Source organism: Centropristis striata, chromosome 8 (genome assembly GCF_030273125.1).
Source record: "Centropristis striata isolate RG_2023a ecotype Rhode Island chromosome 8, C.striata_1.0, whole genome shotgun sequence".
Lineage (NCBI taxonomy): Eukaryota > Metazoa > Chordata > Actinopteri > Perciformes > Serranidae > Centropristis > Centropristis striata.
The window spans coordinates 21,527,504-21,550,759 of NC_081524.1; the positions used below are offsets into that span (position 1 = coordinate 21,527,504).

General features: G+C 39.0%; 2 protein-coding genes across 4 annotated transcripts in view; both read left to right on the forward strand.

Moving 5' to 3' along the window:
- The first annotated feature begins 5,096 nt into the window (after positions 1-5,096).
- Positions 5,097-10,800, forward strand: elp6 (elongator acetyltransferase complex subunit 6). The gene is made up of 7 exons (XM_059339514.1): positions 5,097-5,490; positions 6,417-6,495; positions 6,603-6,673; positions 7,674-7,798; positions 8,099-8,315; positions 9,174-9,338; positions 10,147-10,800. The coding sequence occupies exons 1-7, from the start codon at positions 5,437-5,439 to the stop codon at positions 10,270-10,272; spliced, it is 837 nt and encodes a 278-aa protein (XP_059195497.1). The 5' UTR covers positions 5,097-5,436; the 3' UTR covers positions 10,273-10,800.
- A 426-nt stretch (positions 10,801-11,226) lies between these two features.
- The window catches only part of scap (SREBF chaperone), a 39,324-nt gene continuing 27,294 nt past the window's right edge, over positions 11,227-23,256 (forward strand). Inside the window, exons 1-4 of one of the 3 annotated variants that reach the window (XM_059338296.1) lie at positions 11,227-11,425; positions 17,679-17,879; positions 20,989-21,109; positions 21,567-21,724. In XM_059338296.1, the coding sequence (XP_059194279.1) occupies positions 17,758-17,879; positions 20,989-21,109; positions 21,567-21,724 (401 nt within the window). In that variant the 5' untranslated portion in view covers positions 11,227-11,425; positions 17,679-17,757. Of the gene's footprint in view, positions 11,426-12,945; positions 13,457-13,550; positions 14,718-17,678; positions 17,880-20,988; positions 21,110-21,566; positions 21,725-23,256 lie in introns of those variants that run through there. The other 2 variants (XM_059338294.1, XM_059338293.1) reach the window with 2 other exon arrangements.

Sequence of the window (23,256 nt, forward strand, 5' to 3'; positions counted from 1 at the left end):
TCCCTACATTATAAGGTGAGAATCGACTTGGAGGTCCACCTCGCCAAGAAGACTAAGTTCAAGTCTTCCAGTGGACCTGTTGCCCACTACGATGTCTATCTCTACAGGACGCCCAAAACCAAAACCCGAATCCTCAACGGGCCCCGTGTCAAGACTGTTAACGGCCCCAGCAGAGCTAAGGAGCGGGTCCTGCGGTGGGAGGACGACGCGTACCCTCCTTCTCCCCCCTGCTCCGTCTGTGGCCCCACCAGCACTCACTCGCTGCCGGCCTCCATGATCACAGACTTTCACCGGTCCTCACCGTGGACTCTGAGCCCCTACACCGCCCTATGAACTGCTCCTCATATCTCACCGTCCTGGCTGTATGTTGCATTTTGTTGGCGTTTACATGAAGCTCAGAAGAATTCCTGTGGGATTCTGCTTCCATAGTTTGACTTTCTGTGTGTCAGGTTGAAGCAGGAAGTAAGAGCATCAAGTCAAGGTGTTTAAAGAGTCTATCTGGGACGAGGACAATACACAAATGGGACAAACATGGAAAGTGGCTCAGATAAAGGGAATGCTAGCTTGAATGTTGTTGTACTGGCTTTCTCTGGCAGCTGTCACAATATGCTGCGCTCCAGAAAATTAGTAAATGTTCATAGTTTGGAAGTGCTATATAGGAAATAAATACCAAATAATTGTTATTTTTCAGGTTTAATGTCAAAGATGGAAAGAAAATTATGTTTTTTATTGTTCAAATTCTGCTTTTACTAGGACGTTATTAGAACACTGCTGGATATGATTTTTACAGAAAAACAAGAAAATAATGCTTTTGATGTTTGTTTGTTTTTTGGCAGTTTTCAATGTACTGATCATTCGCTGATATGGAGAATTATACCGTAGTGCAGTGTGACAGTACTGAACACTTCAGAGACTGTGGGAATCAGCAGGTGTCTAACCACAAAAGGCTGCGATAGCCTTATTGGAGACAAATACACAAGCATTTATTTATGTTTGTGTATCAGCAGCGACGATTACACCAGAGCAAAGAGGCAGTTTGCCAAACGACGAATCAATGACAGCTCATCGGATTGTTCCATATTACTCTTCTCACACGACACAGTGTCTGTGCTCTGATGCTGATTCTGATGATACGCACAGTCTGACTCAGCAGTGTGAAATGATGTTGTCTGAATACTGTACACATGTGAAATGTTTATTATGTGATGCTTTATTGATCCCTGCTGAAAGAGTCTCTTTTCTTCTTGCAGACAAAGTTGCAGAAAAGGAGTCCGTGTTGATTACTTGCCATAGATCCTCGTTCGAAGAACTTGAACTTGATAACCTCTGCCAGATTTTTTTTCAGCATGACCTAATTTGTAGCTGATTATCTGGTTAGTCAAGACTACAGACAAACATGTGGACAGTTACAACACATCCACTGAAAGAATGTTGCTGACACTGTTAAAATGTAAAAGCTTTCTACATTTAGTTCTCATTTTTGAAGCTGCGCAAATCAATATTTTATATTAACAAATGATTATATGTTATGTGAGATGTGTTTGTTGTGTGATGAACCCATCAACCTTAATGCAACTCTGCATTTTGCCTCCAATCTATAGAGCCTTTTAGCATCTTTCGGCTCTGTGCTTTGGTTAAATGTTACTGTTTTGATCCAATCTCTGCACTCAAACAGAGAAAAAACACTGTTCATAAACCCACTGTACATTAACTGCTCTGCACCAAATCACAGACCAAGTAAGAGATTCATTGGTGACCACTAGTGCAGTGCCTGTAGGAAGTATGTATTAGTACATTACTGCAACACTACAACGTCTGCAACTCCATAAAACACTTACTTTTCATAAGGTACCACACCATCCAGCACATACACATTGAACATTGATATTAGCTGGAAACTATTTGAATATTATTGGAAAATCAAACCTTGTAGCGCACTTTAAAACTCTGAAAGATAGGTAGGCTAAATAGACTTACAGATGAGATGAGTCAGGGTGGAAATCCAGAGTGAATTGTGTTACTGACCAGGTGTAGGCCTATCACACAATGGGGTGGAGCTCCCCTAAAAGGCGTCCGATCAGAAACAGCGCAATGCTGCAACACGTAAATAATGATATTTTGAAAAATGAATTCAACAATCTTCAAAATCGACACACACACACACACACACACATTTCTTGCTTTATAGATAGCTAGTGGAGCATTTAGATGTCTAAAAGCCAGATATTCAGTGGACAGTTTGTCACCAAAATGATGCTTAAATGAGTGAATATTGTATTTTTTATCAGATGGAAGCATGATTCCAGTTGCTGATGTTGTTCTGGATCTGCTGGATGTTAAAAAGTTTCCTCACACACTCACACAACTTTATTAGTTGATATTATCTTAGTGTTTACAGCTTGTTCTGCTGCTCCCAAGTGGCCAAAAACACAATAACAATTATTAAATTTGCTTTAATTTCTCTTTTTGGATTATGATATATAAAACAGAATTACTCAACTTTAAACTGCCTTTGTGACAAATGTAAGGTTTAGTTTAAACTACAGCACAGAAACAGTGGAGATGACAGGATTTGACCTATAATACAGCAGCTCAGAGATGACATTGCTCTGTCTTAAGAGCTGTGTTATTAGCAGGGTGACATGAAACATGTTTAAAGATTAAAATGCAGAATATTGGCATTTGCAGTTTAGATGTGCTTGATATCGAGCTGCTGGAGAGCGACACACTGCCATCTGCTGATTCAACACATGATCAGTTGCTCATGTTATATCTCCCATTTTACTTGAAAGTGTTTTATTCAGCTGTTCTGCATGAACCAGGAGTATAAGATGGATGACACACATGAACCAACCTGCATTGGATCACACAAGGAAAAGAAACATACATGTTATGCAGGTTTTCTATTTTTTTATTAAATGCAGTGGCACACACATTTTGTTGGCAATGATCCTCAGGAATGGATGATAAAATCATCTTTAACAGTAAAATGCTCCGCCATGTTCACCAGCTAGTTTATGTCTGCTGTTTGGTGCTGAGCAGGTGAGTTTTTAAATTGTTTATGTCAAAAACAGTTGCCTGCTGCGTATGCCTGTCACGATAATTACTATATCGACTTATCGTTCAATATATAAAAACGGACACAATAGTTTTTTTCTGGACTCAATATATTGTCGTTAACATCTGTGACTTTTTCTGCTTTTTTGTGTTGTGTTCAAAGTAATGCTGCAATGTTTGACAGGCAAAATTGCAGACAAAAAAATATATTTTCCAATCAGCCATTGCAGCTGTTTATATGTTATTTTAATAATAAAATAATATAATACAAAATGTTTATCTCAGTGCAATTTTTTGTTAACAGAGCCTGAAAGTCTATTTTATTTGTTTTGGTTGTAGTTTATTTATGTATGTTTTATTTATCTAGAATATTTTAATATTTCTTTTCCACATTTCAATTCCAATGATACAGCAATACTTTCGTTTATCGTGACAGTTTCTGGGAAAATATATTGTCCTAACAATGTGTTATCATGACAGGCCTACTGCTGCGGCCCAAAACTGTGCTATTAGAGTGGTATGAGTGAACCAAAACAGTAAAGTTGTGGGTCAGACTTCATAATAAAGCTCTGTAAAAGCCAAGGGGAGCTGCACATGAGTGTGATAATCACATTTAACAGATTCTCACATTTTCATTTGATGCATTGTTATTATAAAATTTAAAAAATAAAAATATAACTGCTTAAATGTCTATGTTCCCTTTTAAAAAACCCCTGAGAGTGCTGGATTAAACTATTCCGTAAAACAAAAATGTATATTTTACTTGTCACTTGTGCGCTGGAACAGCAAAAAAAAAAAAAAGAAAGAAAAGAAATGTCACACAAAAGCATCAGAAACCTCCGGTGCAGGATATTCTGTTTGTCCTGATGACTATGAATTGATGCTGACGTCACTTGGAAAATAAAAAAAGCATATTTCCAAACAGAAAGATGAGTTGTGAAGTGAATTTACTTAGTCTACAATCCAGAGGTTGATGGTTTGAAACTATCTTTTAGTAAATATGGCTTTGTTCAATTTCAAACCTCAAACCTTTCTGTCATGAGGCGAGACTTCCTGCTTGATAAGCTCTACATATTTGGCATTTAATCGATATTTAGGAAAAGCAAAGGAAAGTGATGGTGTGAAAGAGGTTCTCCTCCGGTTTCCTGGCGCAAAAACATCTCTATAGAGAGCAATATCTCAGTACAGTTTCAGGTACAGCATAGAAAACACTTGCCATATTAATGCAGATTATTGAAAACAATAACATGGAAATATTTGATAGCAACCTTGTAGGAGAGTTTGTTCCCTCTGCGTCATATTTGGCTGCTAAAAATGCACAAATTTGTAGAAAATTTGGATCTGAGTGGAAACAATGAGGTTTAGTATTCAGGTTTCCCTGCTTGTAACCTGCCCTGCATGTTATTTCGAGTATTACTACAACTCCTAAAACATTGCTTCTATCCCAACAGCTACCACTACTCAAATGAAATCAAATAGCCTTTATTGTCATTATATAGTTCACTATACAACGAAATTGAAAGTGCCACTGCATAAGGTCCATAGTTGTGACAATCATAACACAAAACAACATGAGTAAAAACATTTAAAAATACCGAGCTAAACAACAATAAATAAGTATAAAAATAAATAAATGACTACTGAAAATGCTATAATGTATAGATGAGGTAGATGTATATTTTGCACATATCAATTGTATTGCACATGTCCGTTTAATTGCACATTTTAATGAATTTGTCCTGTGTGGGTGTTGAGAGTTCTGACAAGACTGCTACTGCTACTATTTGTGTATGAGTACCACTAACTGCTGCCAGCAGGAGGTGCTGTCCTCCTTTTAATTAAGGACTGAAACACATCGAAGAAGCCGCCATGTGCAAGCAAAGATCGTCTATACAGAAAGCTGTACAAAGACGTCACCATGAGGACTATTCTGTCCTGATTCTGTCACAGACCTGAGGTGTCTGCTTTACCAAAAAAAAAACACGCAGGAAAAGTTATAATCCAATATTTAAACTTGGAATTGTATTTTTGTGTAGTCTAGCATAAAACACTTGTAATAAATAAGATATTTATGCAGCAGGAAGCCGTTGCTAACAGCTACTAAACGCGGAGTGCAGAGTAATCTCTCTTGTTTGTGTTTTTTCATCTTTGGTCGCATGCTACTTTACGTTAGCACAGCAGATCCATTTGAGAGGAGAGCAGTCAAATTATGGAGTAAAGTAGAATCATTGACGCTACTTTTAACCTGTAAGATTCACAAGACAACCTTTGAGATTACGTCCTGCTAACAACTCATATTTTGTGGCGTTATTGTTGCTCAGTGGCAAACTGTAGCTTGTATTATTACAGTTAGGTTAGCTAGTAACGACACAGTGAGCTATGTTTACAGAGCTCAACAGCATCCTGAACACCACTCCGGACAGCTTCACACAGGTGACGATTTAACTGTGTAAATGTGTCTGGCTTGGTGGTATACACATTACACTGCTTTAATGAGAAATGACAGACTGTTACACAGTGCTAATGTATTCATGTGTGGTAATGTTAGCTGCGAAATGATACAGCATCAATACTGCCCTGCAAAGCTTAACTGCAGTAACTACATATTGGTTGAAATTGAGTGATAACTAAAAATGAACTCCTTGATCTCTGTTTTATCTTGTGACAAAGTTTTGGATTTCAATTTTGCTTTATTTCAGAGAAATAATGATATAAAAATTGCAGCAACTAAAAAATCCAACTCAAAACCAAAACAGACTGCAATAAGTTCACTTTGACTGTGTAGTCATGTATTTCCTCATTGTGTTGAATAGTGAAGACAAGAATAATAGAAATTATAAGTTTATTTGAAAGGGAAATGATTATCTAGATAGTGATTTTGTAAAAAAAAAAAAAAAGTGAGATAAAATTATATTAAGACTAAAATATAGCATTTCTTTACAATATTAAATCTAAAATATGCAAATCTTTTTAAAAGAGTTGTTAAACACCTTTAAATACCTTTATAACTAAATCTATTTGAAAATGTTTATTCACTGAAAACAAAATATAAAAGCTGAAAGAAGACGACATCATTGTTGTTACTCCACTCTGTTTATGCATTACTATTAGAACCTTTTACAGCAAAACCAGAGTGCAGTAACCACGTTTTTGGGGTCAAAGGTCAAATAAATCATCATGATTTTTGAGCATAAAAATGACATCATCAATACATGTAGAAATAAGTGTCATATCACTTAACTATAACCCATTTGGCTGGCCAGCTAAAAATGTTTTCAGTTCTCAGTTTTACCCTTTGCGTAGTGCAGTTAGACTTTGTAGGGCAGTATATGTGTCTAAAGTTTGTAATTTTTCCTCAGGGGGAGTTTGTTTTGCTCTCAGACAGACAGAGTGATGCCTCTTTCCTCATCCACCACTTCCTCTCTTTGTACCTACGAGGTGAGTTGTCATTGTAAAGTGTTAGCAAAATCAGTTAATTAAGGTCTGGTGCAGGCTGTTTAGTCTTAGGTCTGACCCACAGCTGATGTCTTGTGTCTTCCTTTCAGCACGCTGCAGAGTGTGGTTTCTGGGTCTGGTGCAGTCCTTCAATCATTACAGTGCAATCAGTCAGAGACTGGTGAGTCTCCACTCTCATCATCCTTGTACTGTATTCTCCTTTAACAGTTTAAGAGTTTGTTTAGACTTGCAATGATTAGTCGACATAAAAGCAATCACAAGCTATTTTGATAATTTTATTTTTCACACCCTGCACAGGCTAAATATATGACACATTGCTATGTTATTATTATTATTATTACTATTATTATTACTACTACTACTATTATTATTAATTTTATAGACATATACTGTTGCTGCCATTACTATTATTATTATATATTATATATGATATACTGTACTATTATTATAAACTGTCTAGTCACAATAACATTATTACCATCATGTTTGCCACTGTACCTTACCTACCAATTTATCTTCTTTTTAACTTCTTAAGTGTCCTTGTTCTATTCTGTGTTTTTCTCTATTATTGTTGTTATTTATTCCCCCAGTATTTTATTATATTGTATTTTTGTATTTCTATATATGTATATTGTATCTATATATCTATCTAATCCATTAATCATTAAAGTAATTTTTCATGCAAAAAACTGAGAAAAACTTTTTTCAGCTCCTAAAATATGAACATTTCTTACTTTTCTCTGTTTTATATAATGTTAAACTGAATGGCTTTATGTTTTAAACTGGAGAAAAAACAAGACACTTGAACATTGGCAGAGTGTGTCATTATTGGTTGCATTCTTCTCATTTTGATTGTTTATAAATCTAATCATTTTCCAGTGTTGAACTCCAGATCAGCACTGGATGAAAAGCCTAAAAATAACAACAATTCGTCACATGTTCTATGGTCAGTCAAAAGCTGATGTGCCTACTTAGCTTTTATGTTATGGCTCTTAGTTTAAGCTCTACAGACATTAAACCTGTTTGTTTACTCCAATAATTTCTAGTTAATGTGTAAATTATTTATTGGTTGGGACCTGGAATGACTGGTTTCCTTGAGGAGTTGCTGTTATCTTGGTGCCATCAAAAGTGATGACACTGACAATCTTTTGTGTCCTCAGGGTGTAAGCCTTGCACAAGCAAAGGAAAAGGGTCAGCTGGTTTTCCTGGAGGGACTGAATGAGTCACTGTCTGTCTTAATTCCTAAAGAAACTGACACAGAAAATCAAGCCATGGACTTCATCAGGTACAAGCAAATACTCTTTTTTTTAATCATTATTATTGTTTTGACTTACATGTACAAACTTCTTTTTGTCATATGTTATCACTGCTTATCACAACATCTTGAAACCACCCTGTAAAGGAAATTAATCATATTTGAGTGTCTCTATCTGCATTACCAGTCCAACAGTTCTTTATTTACACACCAGGCAAGTTTTTGTCCAGTTTTAACCTTCAACGACAGACTTAATGTGTTTTGCCAGTCTGACACCTCGCTGCTTCTTTGTCCTCTTGCTCATTAACACTATTTCCTCCATGTCTTCAGGGATCCTGCTGTTGGTCTGAAGGGTCTGTACGAGCTTGTCCGGTCAGGTGTGATAAGTTGTGGTGGCGGAGAAGAGGAGGCAGATGGTGCGGAGAAGTGGGGACCCCCGGTGCTGCTGGTTGATGACATCAGTGTGCTGCTGAGTCTTGGGGTGAGCGTTGGAGCCGTTCTGGACTTCAGCCACTACTGCCGAGCCACCATCTGCACCCAGCTGCAGGTTAGATCCTTACTGTCAAAGCATGGTTCTATTGCTGTCTTTGGATTGTGGTCAATTAGAGCTGCAACTCGCATGGCCAGACTCTTTGCACCAGTTTGACTAAGGCCGCGTTCAGACTGCAGGCGAATCTGATTCAAATCAGATTCCTATTCAAATCAGATTTTTAGGGCTGACTGTCCACACTGTTTTTAGCAAGTGTCCAAATCGGATATGGCTCTGTTCAGACTAGGCCACATTATTGACTGATCTGACAGGTTGCTGTAGTAACAGCGTCAGCGCGTCTGACGTTGTAACGGCGTCAGAGCGTCTGACGTCATATAATTGCGACAGCGACAAGAACAACAACAACAAACATGATGGAGGCAGGTCACCTCAGTATATTGGCCTTATCACTGTCCAGTAGAGGTGCAGAACATCTCAGACGCACCAGGGGAGAAACCGGGCAGATGGACTCCCCTGTCGGGCCTGCATGAGTTGGGCGCGGCTGCCGGTGGACACCTCGTCTCCGCGCTACGCGTGCCGCGTAGAGTGACGTCACGGACAGTCAGAACCGATCTGAGTGTTTGGAGCAGTTCAGACTGAGACGCATCTGTCCAAATGCGATCTGAAACTACCTCCTGAAGGTGGTTTCGATCCGGTTTGCAAAAATCGGATTTTATGTGATTTGTGACTGTTCAGACTTCAAAAGAGCCATCCAGTTCCAATCTGGATGGGCTAAAAATATGATTTTGGCTGGCAGTCTGAACGAGACCTATGAGACATTTTACTTGGTGTAGCATGTTCAATAAGGGAAATATAATACAGTGAAAAACTTCCATAAGAACTACAATGTCAACATACCTTTTCCTTTGACTGCAGGGCAATGTGGTCATGCTGGTACGCTGTGATGGAGAAGAAGAAGAGGAGGATGATGGAGATGATGAAGGCTCAGAGAGACTTCTGAAGGGCCTGACCCACCAGTGTAGCCTCACTCTTCATGTACAGGGTCTCCCCACTGGCTACTGCAGGGACATACATGGGCAGGTGGGTGTGTTTGCCTGATTTTACATCCATTTTACACATAGATGAGCCTGTAATCCAAGTATCCTACATAGAGTTGAGGATAGTTCAGCAACCAAGATTATTTTGATTATCATTTAGCAAATAAAGATAAGATACGCCTTTTATTATTCCCATGGGCAGATTTAGGTGTCTTTGTAGCATCATAATGAAGTGAAACAAATAAGTGCAGGTAGGAGTCAGAGTCAGGGGCATACAGATCAATCAGAAAAATAACAAAAACAAGGATAATAACATAGCTAAGATAATAACTAACTGATAAGATAATTAAAAATAAATAATATAAATAGATAAATGCTGAGCTGCTGGCCCCAGATGTCTGCACCGGGTCACAAAATAGTTTATTGGTTCAACATAGTCCAATAAGTAATTATTATATGAATTAATAATTGTTGTATTATTACACTACCAATTAGTCACTGGATTAATATTTTTGTGTCAGAAATTAAAAAAACAACAAAAAACTATGATTTTTTTCTTCTAAACACTTTTTTCATTTCAGCTCTACTTCAGAAGCTCGACATATAGATGTGTTTAACAAGTATTATCTATGTGACCATTGCTTCAACAAAAGCCTGGATTTAGTCATGGCGTAGAGAATATTTTGTAAACATCTTTTAGAGAGTTAATATCTGAATAAAATGAGTGCACACACAGTATCAACAACATAAAAGTAAACAAATTGGTGATACACATGTCACAAAGTCTGCTAGAGTCTGAATTCCTGCAACATAAGTAGTAAACCAAAAGTAAACTAAAAATTGTTTTTCAGGTGGAAGTGTGTTGGAGGAGGAGACAAGGTGATGGACATCACACACAGAAGAAACTCTTTCAGTACAAGGTCCATGATAAAGGAGCCTCCTTCTTTGCTCCTGGGACGTCCAGCGCTGTTCTCTAGCTCTACATTTCAACATCTTGTTTGCCTTTTGTCCCTTTTAAACTGACTGGTGTAATTTAATATTACCACACAATACAGATGTTGGATGTTGAGCTGCCAAAGCGGTTGGTGAGCTGGACAAATTTAGTAGGCACAGCCAGGCTTTACATTGGGAAGCTTGCTAGTACCGCCAAGCCAGCCTAGAGCCCAGACCGTCTGGAGGAAGGACGATGTGTCAGCTGATTATCTGGCTCCAGACCTCTGAATTGCTGACCACTTCTGAGATGTTTTTTTTTAGGTTTTTAAAAAAGTGAGGAGGAAAGAAAAACTGGTATGAACTTAGACTCATGCTATATTATGTCAATATTCAATAAAAGTTGAATGAGTGTTTGTGTGATGACATGCAATGTGTGCTATGAATGCAGACTGTTTTGTGATGGTGAGTGGACATTATGGACCGATTGTAATACTGTACACCAACAAAGAAAATACATTGGTCAAAGGGACTGCTGATGTTAGGCCAATGAATAAATAAGCTGTTTCTTTCCACCCAGAATCATATTTACTGCTGAACAGATCGTGGTTGAATACAATCTCAATTATGAAGTGGATAATTAGATTAAATTATTTGTTGTCATTGCACAGTAGTATAAAAAAATACGTTAGCACAACGAAATTGAGGCGCAGCTCTCCTGCCAGTACAAAAAAGATAAACATTAAATAAATTACCAAACAAGGCATGCACCCATCAAACAAACAAAAAAGGACACCACACACAAATCACAAAGTAAGGGACTGTAAACAGGACTGCAAACAGAGACACGTGGCAAAGCTGCAAATGATTGCGAACACTGCACACATAACATTGCACTTCTGTCCAGAAAAAAAGGGAAAGCCTATTGCACGTCACAGAAAAAAAACTGTCATTATGTATTTGCACACTAGAGGTCGCTCTGTGCTCGCTGTGCTCTCTGCAGGGTGAGAGGTCGGAGTGGAGAGGTCTCTGGATTTGACAACCAGTGGATTTGAAACGCTGCTCCTGCATGTCAGCATCCGAGACTAGATAACATTTAGCTCATTTCCAAAACAAAGGAATAACACGACGGGTGCCTGTCAGTTTACCCAGGAGGCCCACAGCAACGACAACATTTGAGGATCTCTAAAGTTCGTTCAGGCAAGTGTGCGAACAGTTATTAGCTGTAACCAGTTAGCTTTAGCTGCGAAAGTTAGCTCAGTGGCTGATGAAAGCATGGGAGCCATATACAGTCTATGATGAGAGCTGCTGGTTTGTCTAATCGCTCCCTAATGTTAGCCACTTAGCTGTGTTATGGTCATAGCGGCTGGGCTCATTCGCACCTTTTGGTTTCTTTAATCCCTCCATATTGTTCAACTTAACGTCGTCACTTAACAAGCTAACCTGGGCTTTAACTTGGTGTTTGGCAACGATGATAACTAACGTTACAAACTGTTCTCATGGGTTCACTACGACAGTAAACATACATTACATGCACGTCCCCGTTTCTGTTTGCCACAATCTTATCTAGTTAATTAATAAAGTGCACATTATTATGGACTCGGGTTCACTGGGTTCATTGAGGAGCCAACATTGCTAGGAGCATGCTAGCTTTGTGTGTTAGACGTTAGCTCTGTGGGTACAGAAACCGTAATGTACCACACTTTGGAATACCATTATATTGATATATAATATATAATAATAACAGTGAATTAGTCTCTTGGTTTGTAAGAAGCTCCGGTTATGGACTGATGTTTATACGAGCTGTCAGATAAAGCTAAGTCACACACGCATTCAGGTAACGTTAGCAAGCTAACAATTAGTGTGTTTATCGTCCACTTCTACCGTTAATATATTTTGTTTACTTAATTCGCAAGGCAGGGTGAAAGTCATACCAAATGGTATTAAATACTAAGTTTTAAATAAATGTTATGTAGTAAAAGACGTTGGAAACCCTGCGAGATGCTGATGGCTAACGTTAGCAAGCAGCTTTCACTAGCGTTGGTTAACTTTCAGATTTACACCTGACAGCAGCTTCCAGAAAATGTATTAAATTATAAAAAATACTTTCCCCAAATCAGGTCAAACATAGAGGTTATATTGAGTGTTATATTTGGAAATTTCAACAGCATTAAAGCGTAATAAATTAGGTAGTTATTTGCCAGCTGTCTGCTTTCTACACATTTACGTGTCGAGCTATAGTATTGTTGACAAAGACCATGGGCTGTTTTATTTTTGTTTGTTTTTAGGAGGTAAAGATGTTGCAAAAGACCTACTGATGTGACAGAGGCTATGTGGTAAATGTGGTGCACAGAGGATCTGCTGAAGGGGAAACTGATTGACAGATTTAGTCAATCTTCCTGTTCTTCACTGTGAACCCCGTGATAAAAGTAAATGAGCACTTTTAAACTATTTATTTTAAGAGCGTCCTGGAGCATGGTCTGGGACCCCTGGGCATCCCTGCCACTGGCTTTGGGAGCCACTGTGCTCGCTTGTTCTTGGCAGGTGATGTTGCCACAGGGTTGCATCAGCCCCATCATCCCTGCATGTGTTCACTGTCTTGTGAAAGCTGTTTCATCATTTTGGCTACATGAACGTCCTAATTGTAAAACAGTTACATGTGCACGAAAAAGACAACTTGTTAACATTTCAAAGGGTATTATTGTGATAAAAAATATGTGCATGATAACTAGCAGGTATGATTAATAATGTAAAATTAAAAAAAACTCCTAATAAATCTACATTCATTGTGTCATTTTCTTCCTGTAAAGAATTTGTCAGAAATGCAGAAACCGGACTGCCTGTTACACATCATTCACTATTACATTAAGGTTACTGATTGACAGGGTATTTCCCTCTTCTGCCATAAACTCGGGTTGTAAAAGGCTGTGTTGCAGTAATCTGCTCATCCACATCGAGCTTGTCTTTACAACAGGACTAATGGGCGTCACTGATCAGAGGAGCATGCTTTCACATTATGCAACTATGGGATTGAATGTTGATGCAGTTATGTTACGGAGAATGGACACAGCTTAATGCTCTCTGGGATGTTTGTGGGTATTAATGCAGTTTTTATGCCTGCAATAATTCACTTGAAGATGCATGATTCATAAAATAGCTGATCATGTCATTTGAATCTATAAGCCCTGGAGATGCCTTCAAACTAGGCATTTTAGCGAGTGTTGAAAAGAGGTAAGCTGTTTTAATGCCTTTTTCCAAATTGTCCAATAGTGTTCTATCTTAGTTTTGAATCAGTTTTGTTACAGTTTATCCAGAAACTTAGTGCACCATTTTTGCTCAAAGTTGTGAGCATGTGGCTTTATAAATGCAAATCTACACAGTTGCAGAAATTATCTCCCAAACTGAATTTGCAGTTTCAATGTGGAACACTGTGTCTGTCATGTCTCAAGCTGTGTTTTTGTCTGCAAATAAGTGTGCTTGCTTCTCACGTGGGAGGCATATAGACTGTTCTTTGTTGGAATATTAGTTTCCCAGCACGTGTGCGCAAAAGCACAGGGTTATTTAACTGAGACATTTTTCATGGTGTTGTCAGGAAGAATTAATTGTGGTTTGTTGGGTTTCAGCAGAAATGCTATTGTTATTTCCTCAGCTGTAGTAGTTGTATATCCCCAACAACACCATCCGGCCAGACGGAATAGGATTTCCAAACAATTTCTGGTCATCAGCCAAAGTGGCTGAAGAGAGCACAGACTCACCCGCCTGAAACAACAGTTTACCAGCACTCAGCCTGTAGCTGGTATAGTTTTCTGCCCTGGTTGTGAAGATTTGATTATAAAGCCGACGTCAGACTTGTCATGCTTTTGACATGCGAAGGTCTCTACATGCCGCAACATACAGGATAGGCTGTGAACAGAGGAGGAGGGAAGCAGCAGGGGGTGGCCATAGGCCCTGAGCCCTGCTCGTTGAGTTTCCGATCGGCTCAATCCCGGATTAGTTCACTGACGGAGATGCTGCTGAGCCTTTGCCAAATCAGGTCTCGCTGTTACACTCATGTAACTCCACAGTGAACCGGACAAACAGCAGAGCGATGGAGGCATTCATTGAAAGTTTTCCCTTGCAAGAAAGTGAGCAGGACCAGAACCTGGCTGAGAGTCTACTTTCCTGCAGAAACAGAGAGCAGAAAGGCTTTGCTTCAAAGCCTGTTTTGGCCTTAGCAGAACCCATTGTGCAAGCTTGCCAGGACGTTGCTGTTTTTACTGTATAGGGTATTTATAACAACAGATCAAGAGACTCCTGAGGCAAATTCCTCCCAGGGAATGTTTCCGTTGCTCTCGGGGGGACGAGCCGAGCAGTCGCACACTCTGCCTGAGTCAAGAAGAGAGCATTATGTTAACCACAAGGCACCGCTTACGCTCAAAAAACCCAGTGCTGCTGCTTTCAGGGGACGTAAACAGCTGCGAGCTAGGGAGATAACTTGGTCTCCAATTAGCAGGTATGGTCTCAGAACATTTCAAGACTTTTATGATGGCTTGATCGTGGTAACGGCTGATATGACAGAGCTGTTTTCTTGTGTTTAGGCATGATTAGCAGATAATACTGTGCTGCTTATTGGCATCATGTGAGAAGCTGAGGCTTAATTTCAGTAGAATGAGATACTGTACAAATCCAGCTGCAGTGTGTGTGTGTGCCAAGGCAGCCTGTTAAACATTTCTAATAGAGCAATGTGTAACAACAGTCGATAGGCAGCACTGGTCCTGTCTCCTGAGTAAACACAGAGCTGAGATTGGGCAGAGAAGTCAACAGGAGGTTGAGTTGATACGGGAAACTGAAGGAACTGATTTTGTTTGAGGTGATGTTCCACCCATAAGGCAGAGATTTCACATTTTATGCAACATTCTTGTTCTCTTTAAATCAGTGATCAGGTTGCTGGCTTGGTCTGCCAGTAAACAATTCTATAATGTGAATATCATATGTATATATGTCTTTCACTGGATTCATATTGTGGTGGTATGAACATATTGTACTATCCTATAGGTTTCTTTGAATAAAGGATTCAAAGCAAATTTAAATGAAAACCTACCAGAGTAGTTATGTAAGTTTTTGTTTCACATATTTATAGACTTTTATCTGGAGTCTAGTAATAGAGGCACACAGTTTTTGCAGTTCTACAACTGAGAATTACTTTGATTACCCTTAAGTGATATTTTCGTCTTATTCTTTTCTCATATAAATATATTGATTTCACAAAAAGATTGGCCTATTTTATTTTATAGGCTATTTTCATTTAAGATATATAATTTAAGATATTTTTTTTATTTAAATGTGCACTTTATGGAGCTTTGATTTAAAAAAAAAAAAAAAGAAGAAAAAAAAAGGTACTCCTGGTGTTATACAGGTATTTATGTTCACTTAAATAAACAGTTTCAATAAAACTACTTGTGACATGTCATATTTGGCTTTGACTTTGACTGATCCTTTGCTCTCACTTTGCAATAAAAAAAAATCAGGATATGTATTGTATAATGATATTCAGCCTAGATATATCTGGATATGACTTTTGGTCCATATCGCCCAGCCCTAACACCATCAAATACTCACAAAAGCTGACGACAGTGAATGTTAAAAAAACTTAACTAGAAAATGTAATTTTCTGTTGATCAATTAAGTTATTGTTGGACAAGTTTTAAACTGAATACCTGTGTTGGACATTGTTTCAGGACTACCTGTTGTAAAATGAATGTTCTTTAAAGCGTCTGTATTCTTGAGTTTATAGCTGTCTAAATATTTGTGCTGAAACCAACTATTACTCATGTTAAAAGATTGTGAAAAATGTTCAGCACAAGTTGCAAAAGCCAAAGGTGACGCCAAGACGTTTTTATATTTTGTAAAGCCAAAGACTGAATTTGTCTATTAATTGGCTACTTGTTTCAACTTTTTTCTACTACCATTAAATGCTGCTGATTCCTCCTTGGCCAGCTTATTCCTCGGTGCTTTCCCGCCTGAGTGGAAGTGGAATTTACCCACTCTCCAGTAACAAAAGGCTGTTATCAAGGTGAACCTGCTGGTTGTTTTTCACCCAGGTGATCGATGAGATGTACATCTGTGTGCTTCAGTGTAGCTGCTCAGCCGGAGTTGCACGTTTTCTACTGGCAGGAATGCATCCACACCTTTCTGGCTGCTGAATGAGCTGTGTGTTTAAGTGCTGTCTAGCATGTGACCCTGTAGGAGCTGGTCCGAAGGAAAAACACACCGTGCCTTTAGTCAGCAGCATGTGTGCCAATCTGGAGCATGTCAGTAATTAGGTGTTCGGGACAGAGCTTCACTTTAAGAGCTGCCCTGTGTATGTGTCGGTGTTGGCGCATGTGTGTACAGCACGATTTGCCATGGCAAGATGCAAGTGATTTTTATAAAAATAAGTACCCATAGGGGTTAGTAGATACAGGTTGTTTTACATATGTGTTTTTTAACCCCAGAAGCACTTGAGAAAACTAGAAAGCAGGCGAGATCCCATACAGTATGTTTTTCATGGCTGCGCAACCCTCTACATTTATAGATTTTAATAGTACAACATTAAAATTTTCATCATTTGGAATCAATTCTGAATGTTTAAGCTAAAATAGATTTTAAAACAATTCCACAGACCACCTTATAATTAATTGATAATTGGTCATCAAGAATTTGGTCGATCACATTGAATTTTTAATCGATCTGTGTATTTTTTGTATTTTAATTTTATCTATGACTGTGTATCAGTATCACTGAACTGTAACACGCTGAGCGTTCAGTTCTGCGGCCGTATTTGAATAAGCCAATGAGCTGAGGATTAAGTTGGATAATGCTACAGTTTGCAAATTGAAAGTTGCAATATTAATTATAAAACACACAGAAATTCAAGAGTATTAATTTCAGCAAAACTATCTTACTGTATCAAACCTTGCTAGCATGAATTACTGAGTTTAATTTTATCCAAAACTTATTGAAGCACAAAACACATTTATTTATGCAAGAATACTGTGAAAACTAACCTCATGCCTCTCCGGGGCTAAAACATAAAACATAGAACTTCTTGACATTATCTTTACAGTATCATCTCAGAGTTAGTTTTACGAGTGACAGGATCAAGTCTCTTTTCGTCCTTTCAAAATAAAAGCATCCGTTATCTAAACAGGTTTTTCCACAGTACTGTATATATATATCTCTTATTTTGTGCATGTATACCTGCAGCGATTTAATCATTTAATTGATCATTACCGTTATAGCTAATTGAGTTGGCAGGTTTCTTCCAAACGCCCACCCCTAGTTTTTAGTATTGATATTTATACCACCTGTCTTTGATGTAGATCTCAAGGTGAATAAGTGTGTGGGAGAAACGGTCCTTACACTGTGGTAGCTTCTATGATGTGAAAGATGTTTTAAATTATCTGTTAAACTATTGTCTCCTTTGCTCCTTCAGGTCCCTGGATGCCCCGCGGCGCACCGTCCTCGGTCGCGCAGTGCTTCCCAATGGCCGGGAGTTGACCCCGCCCACCAGGATGACGCTGCGTGAGCAGCTGAGAGAGAAGATCTCGGCGGCTTTTTACCGCCATGGGCTGCTGTGTGCCTCCTACCCAGTACCCATCATCCTCTTCACCTCTGCCAGCATCCTCACCTGCTGGTAGGTATTTTGTCTGGCGATGAATAAAATGTCGTCTTATATTTGAGCCAGTATGGTGTTTAAAGAACCCTGTCTACTATGTTTTTTTCCACACATGCACGCAGGCTTACAATTCATAGATAGTAAATGATAAAAGATTGAGGTTTGTGTCTTATTTAGGGTTGTCACGATACTAAAAATGTTTTGAGTATCGATACTTTTGACAACCCTAGTCTTATTACTAAGTAGTGTTTGAAACTGAAAAGATAGATTCAGTGTTTATGAGGGGCTGACAGTAGGACTGGTGTTGGGATGGACACATGACTCCAAATCTGTTAGTAGTGCCGTTAAAATGAGATAAAAGCAATCTTGTCATCCAGTGTAGACAGACTAAATTGCTGAGAAAGTGATTCTACAGAGAAGACAAGTAACTGGTTCAACTCATCTGAACTGACCATCTGCCCACACATAACAGCCCCCCGCTGACACCACGACACAAACATTCACTTAACACACGCACATTTCTGCTCTTGCCGAATCTTTGGTCAAAAGAGAAGACAGAGGTCAGAGAGTTGGGTCTGTCTTCATCAGCAAAGGCATTGTAAAACAATCTGAAACACACACACATGCACCTGCTGCGAGCTGTCCTTGCAGCACCTTACAGCAGGGGTGCAGAGCAAATGGACGGCCGACCACCAACCGGGGCAAAGGGAAAGAAAAGAGCTTGACAACGGGGATGTTAAAGGCAGGACCAGAGCAGAGGGCTGTGAGAAAATGGCCCTGTGAGAATGGAAGGTCTGTCCCTCCATCTGCCTGTCAGGAGGGGGGCTGGCTCCGCACAAAAGAGGCCTTTGTGGAGGTACAGTGACCTTGGGGGGAGGCGTGAAGGGAGGGAGGGAGGCAAGGGAGAAAAACGGAGAGACAGAAGAGAGGTTTCTTTCCAAACTGACAAGCAAATTTGCAAGAAATGAGTAATATTTGTACTAGCAAACAGCACAGAATGATAATACACTGTCCATGTGGAAGGTGATCAATAATGGTGACTCAGCAAATACTTTATCTGCTCTTTCAGTTTTGGCATCGTTTTTTATTCCCTCTTAATCTCCCCTGCAGGCAATAAATAGTTCGAATTTATGTCACACGTCGATAGTTAATGTTCTCAAACAAGTTAATTACTCCACATTTGGATCGTTTTTCAACAGTTCTTTAATTTAGGACTTGTATAAAATGCTGATAATGTTATCATACATTATCATGAATTCACACACACATATAATGTAGGGCCAGCCTTCCTTCCAGAGTAAATCACTGTCTCATTTCAGAATACACAAAAGGTCTTTTCTTATGCGTGCCAGTATGCTACTGTCCACTCATTGTGCTCAGTGATTTAGGTGATTTTCATTAAGCCTGTAAATGTTCCCTTAAAGATTTACCTGTGGCAGAGAAAAAAGTTTTTTTTTCTTGTGGCAGTTAGATTAAGGGACAGGAAACAATACGAGCAAACAGGAAGTGAACAATAAAGTGAAAGCTCTGGTTTGTCAGTGTATGGAACTACAGTGCAGCTGTTATATGACTCAGCCCTACGAGGGTCATATGCGAGTGTGTCCTGTATCAAGCGGTATTATTCAGCTGTTTTTGGATGTGCCAATTTTTTTACAAACTTTGCAAGGCTTTTCATCAGTGCCTGAACAATATGGGATTTTTGAGACCCTTACCGATTCATGTGGGCAAAAATACACCTATATGGAGAATGTTTGAGCTGAAAATAGACCTTTTCTCTGTGGATCATGCACATTGATTTTGAATCAATATGACTCTTTAAAAGTACTCAAAATGCTGCTTTCTTAAGCAGATCACTTTATTTAGGAATATTTAACATTATTATTATCAATTGTTGCACATCTTTTAAACCAATTTCAAAAGAAAACTTAGACAGAGTAAGGAAAAATAAAATATATAGCTATATCATATTGGAAAACTTGTTTGCTGATACCGATATGTCTGTGATAGGGCTTTTACTTTTATAGTGCAAGTCCTCCATATTAACAGTTGTTTATAAAATAAAGGACTTGCTGCTAATATAAATCAAGCTTGGTCTTAAGAGATAACTTGCTTTGACTTAAGTTTTAGATTTAATCAGAAACCAATTCTGGCTTTGAGCAGTTTTTCCTGAGTGGATATGTCCTAACTCAACTGCCTACTGTAACAACTAATAACTGACTCATACTTGACTAATGTCAGTCTCACACCTGGGCTTTGTACTGCTTGGAGGCTAAAAGTCTTCTGTCCCATAACTGGTTTTAGAAGGAGAGGACATAGCTGCGTTTTTGTTAATCCTCTGATGTACATGATGAGTAAGCAGAAGGAATGCACACAGAAACACTATCACTTCTCCATCAGAATCTTCTTAAGCTGTGCCCTTTTATCTACCCATCTCTCCTGCCCCGACAGAAAGCTCATCTGTCAGTTAGGTTTCAGGGTTGCCCAACACCACCATTATAAAACAAACTTGCTGAACACACACACACACACACACACACACACACACACACAGAGGACACCAAATGAGAGGTTTTGTGCTCAGAGGGAACTTGTTTCATAACGCCCCACTCGTTTCCAGGAGGAATGGGGAGGGGGCTCCTCCAGGTAGCACTTAATCATGTAAGAAAAGCCGGAGGCCGGAGTGTCATGTTCTCTGAAGGTGTTGCACAGTGAACACACACAACACATGCACATACATGTATTATGTATCAAGTTTGTGCTGTATTTTTGTGCAGCTTTGCAAATACTGATCTGACCGGTTCCTGCATTTTTTATATTATAAAACTTGTGTTGTCTTCTTCTTGTCAGACTGAGAAGGAAATTGTCATGTTTTTGTCCAAACTACTGCCTAAATCATTAATGAGATTATTAGATTTCCTAGAGAAAATAGTATTCAGTTGCAGCCATTATGTCTAATATTACACATAATTTTATCTGCCTATGTGGGAAACTGTGGGAAAAAAACGTCATGTGCGGGCTATTGTAACTCTGATCGACAGACTTTGAGAGATTCAATCATTCTCACATTTGTATTTTCTATCTTTTATGCACCCTGTGACCTCCCCCCTCCCTCCTCCCTCTCTTCCAGCTATCCGCTATTGAGGCTTCCTCTGCCTGGGACGGGTCCCGTGGAGTTCACCACAGGGGTGCGAGACTACAGCGTCCCTTCTCATGAGCCTCAGGGAGACCTTGGAGAACGGCCCGACTGGGTACGAAAGCGCACACACATGTATAAACATCCCATTATTATTTCTAGGGTTTCTTAACCTTGAATCTTAATCTGAAACTAATTATAATCTTAAATCTGCATCCTAAGCCTAAACTTGCATCTCTGTGAAACATTGTCCTCGCTCTGAAAGTCTAACACTGGTTCTCAGACCGAGACATAGGAGTTCCACAGCAAAAATGGAGGCTCATAAATAATTGAAGGTGAACACAAAGCAGCTGCTCATTTACTTGTCAGCAGTAGTTTTACTTTACAGTTAGCATCTGAGGCAGGACAATAGGAAACTTAAAGCATTCACAGAAGACTTTCGCTGTCTTGAGTTCTTGTTTAAAAAGCTTTCATTAAACTGTTGATTACCTGCTTATGAGGCTGGTTCAGTAGACAAACTGAATGTGTCACGTTCATGTTTCTCTGTGTGTGTGTTTGTGTCTGTGCTGTAGTATCGGGGTCCTCCGGTTGCCTACATCCAGCAGGTGTTGGTGAAGGCGGCGGTGTCTCCGTGGGACAGCAACCTGGTGCCGGTGGACGTGTTTCGGTCGCCTCTGAGTCGAGCCTTCAGCCTGCTAGAGGAGATACGCAACCATGTCCATACTGACAGGTAAACACAGTGCTAGAGGACAAACCAGATGTTCATTCTGTTCAGCAGAAGGAACATCAACACCTGTATACAATTCTTTGTGCCCCAACTGCACACAAAAGTAGGACTGAGACTATTATAAAATATTAATCTGCCTTTGATATTCTTGATTAACCAAAGCCCAAATTTTCCCAGTTGAATGGTGCATTTCTCACATCAGTATTAACATTTGCACAACAGTTAGTTCAACCTCCACAACATTTAGTCATTTGTGCTCATCATAGTAGCAGTTTCTCATTCCTTACAACTAATTGCAAATGCTTTTGGACAGTCATCAAGTACTTTCATACACCTCTCTGCTGTGTTATAACATTATCATTGCTTATGTCATGCCAGTCAAAATTAACTATACTTGTGAAGGCTGAATAGTCATTCCATATCAAACTAATAGTCCTCATTTCATTAATTGAGTCATTACATACAAAACTGTTGAACTAGCTGTCAAAATCTGTCAAGCAAATTTTATACATTTTTTTAAATCTTTATATTTTACTGAAAATGTCTCTGGAATTAAACAATTTATCTGAGGTGAACCTCAGCTTCCACTGATGATAAGGGCTGTGTGAAGCATTAGTTGCAACCACTTCTCTACAATCACTCAGAGCTGAATCCATAAACCATAAACACTTTACAACATATATGAACCAAGCAGTACATAGTGTGGACCATTTCTACAACACTGTGACACTGTAATGTGCACAGCTCTACTCAAAGGGACTTTATGTTTGTTGTAAATAAGGGTGTATATGCAGTAAAAATATGAAACATACATATTCAGTGTGTTGTACTCAGTTACCTCACTAAATACAGTAATGTGTAACTTTACTAGTTTCAAACGGCTGTGTAAATAGTATAAAGTCCTGTCTTGAGCATTTTCAGGTAGCATCACCAAGATCTGACTTTTTTGCATTGAAAATATTTCCAGAGTAAGAGAAAGTTAAAGACATTTGACTATCTTGTTCATAAACATGGTGTCAGGACTTTTCATCTTGATGTCACTGACACTTTCATTGACATGAATACTTGCTTTGAGGAATGAGCTATCCATTTTGAGCAAGTGGCATGCTTCTGCAGGTTATCAACTAGGTTTTGCAGTTTGTACTATTTGTTTTGAGAAATGCATTAACTGTTGTGAAAATGTAAAGAGCGATGTGAGAAATGCACCGAAGCGACTGCGAAAAACGAGGCAAATCCTCCCAAGTGAGAAGCAGATTTTTTCCTTGAAAAATGAAACACTTGATTATATTAATAGTTGCAGATAGTTTGCCCTTTTGTGTGAGAGACATAAGAAAAACATCTCTGATCTTCACAAAAACATGGACTTCCAGTGAGCCGTAGTTGTGTTGTAAACTTAAAGGTCAGGCACGTGCTGTCTTGCAGCCCTCTGTTTGTTTGACAGATGGACTGTACAAGCACTGATATGACTGCTGATTCCTAGTAAAGTCTTGTTTTACTTGGAAGTTGCACATTGCAGTTGATTCTGATGACATCTG

Coding starts and splice junctions, on each gene's coding strand:
- elp6 (XM_059339514.1), top strand. CDS start 5,437: ATGTTTACAGAGCTCAACAGCATCCTGAACACCACTCCGGACAGCTTC. Junction 5,491..6,416: donor CTCCGGACAGCTTCACACAG/GTGACGATTTAA, acceptor ATTTTTCCTCAG/GGGGAGTTTGTTTTGCTCTC. Junction 7,799..8,098: donor CAAGCCATGGACTTCATCAG/GTACAAGCAAAT, acceptor CCATGTCTTCAG/GGATCCTGCTGTTGGTCTGA.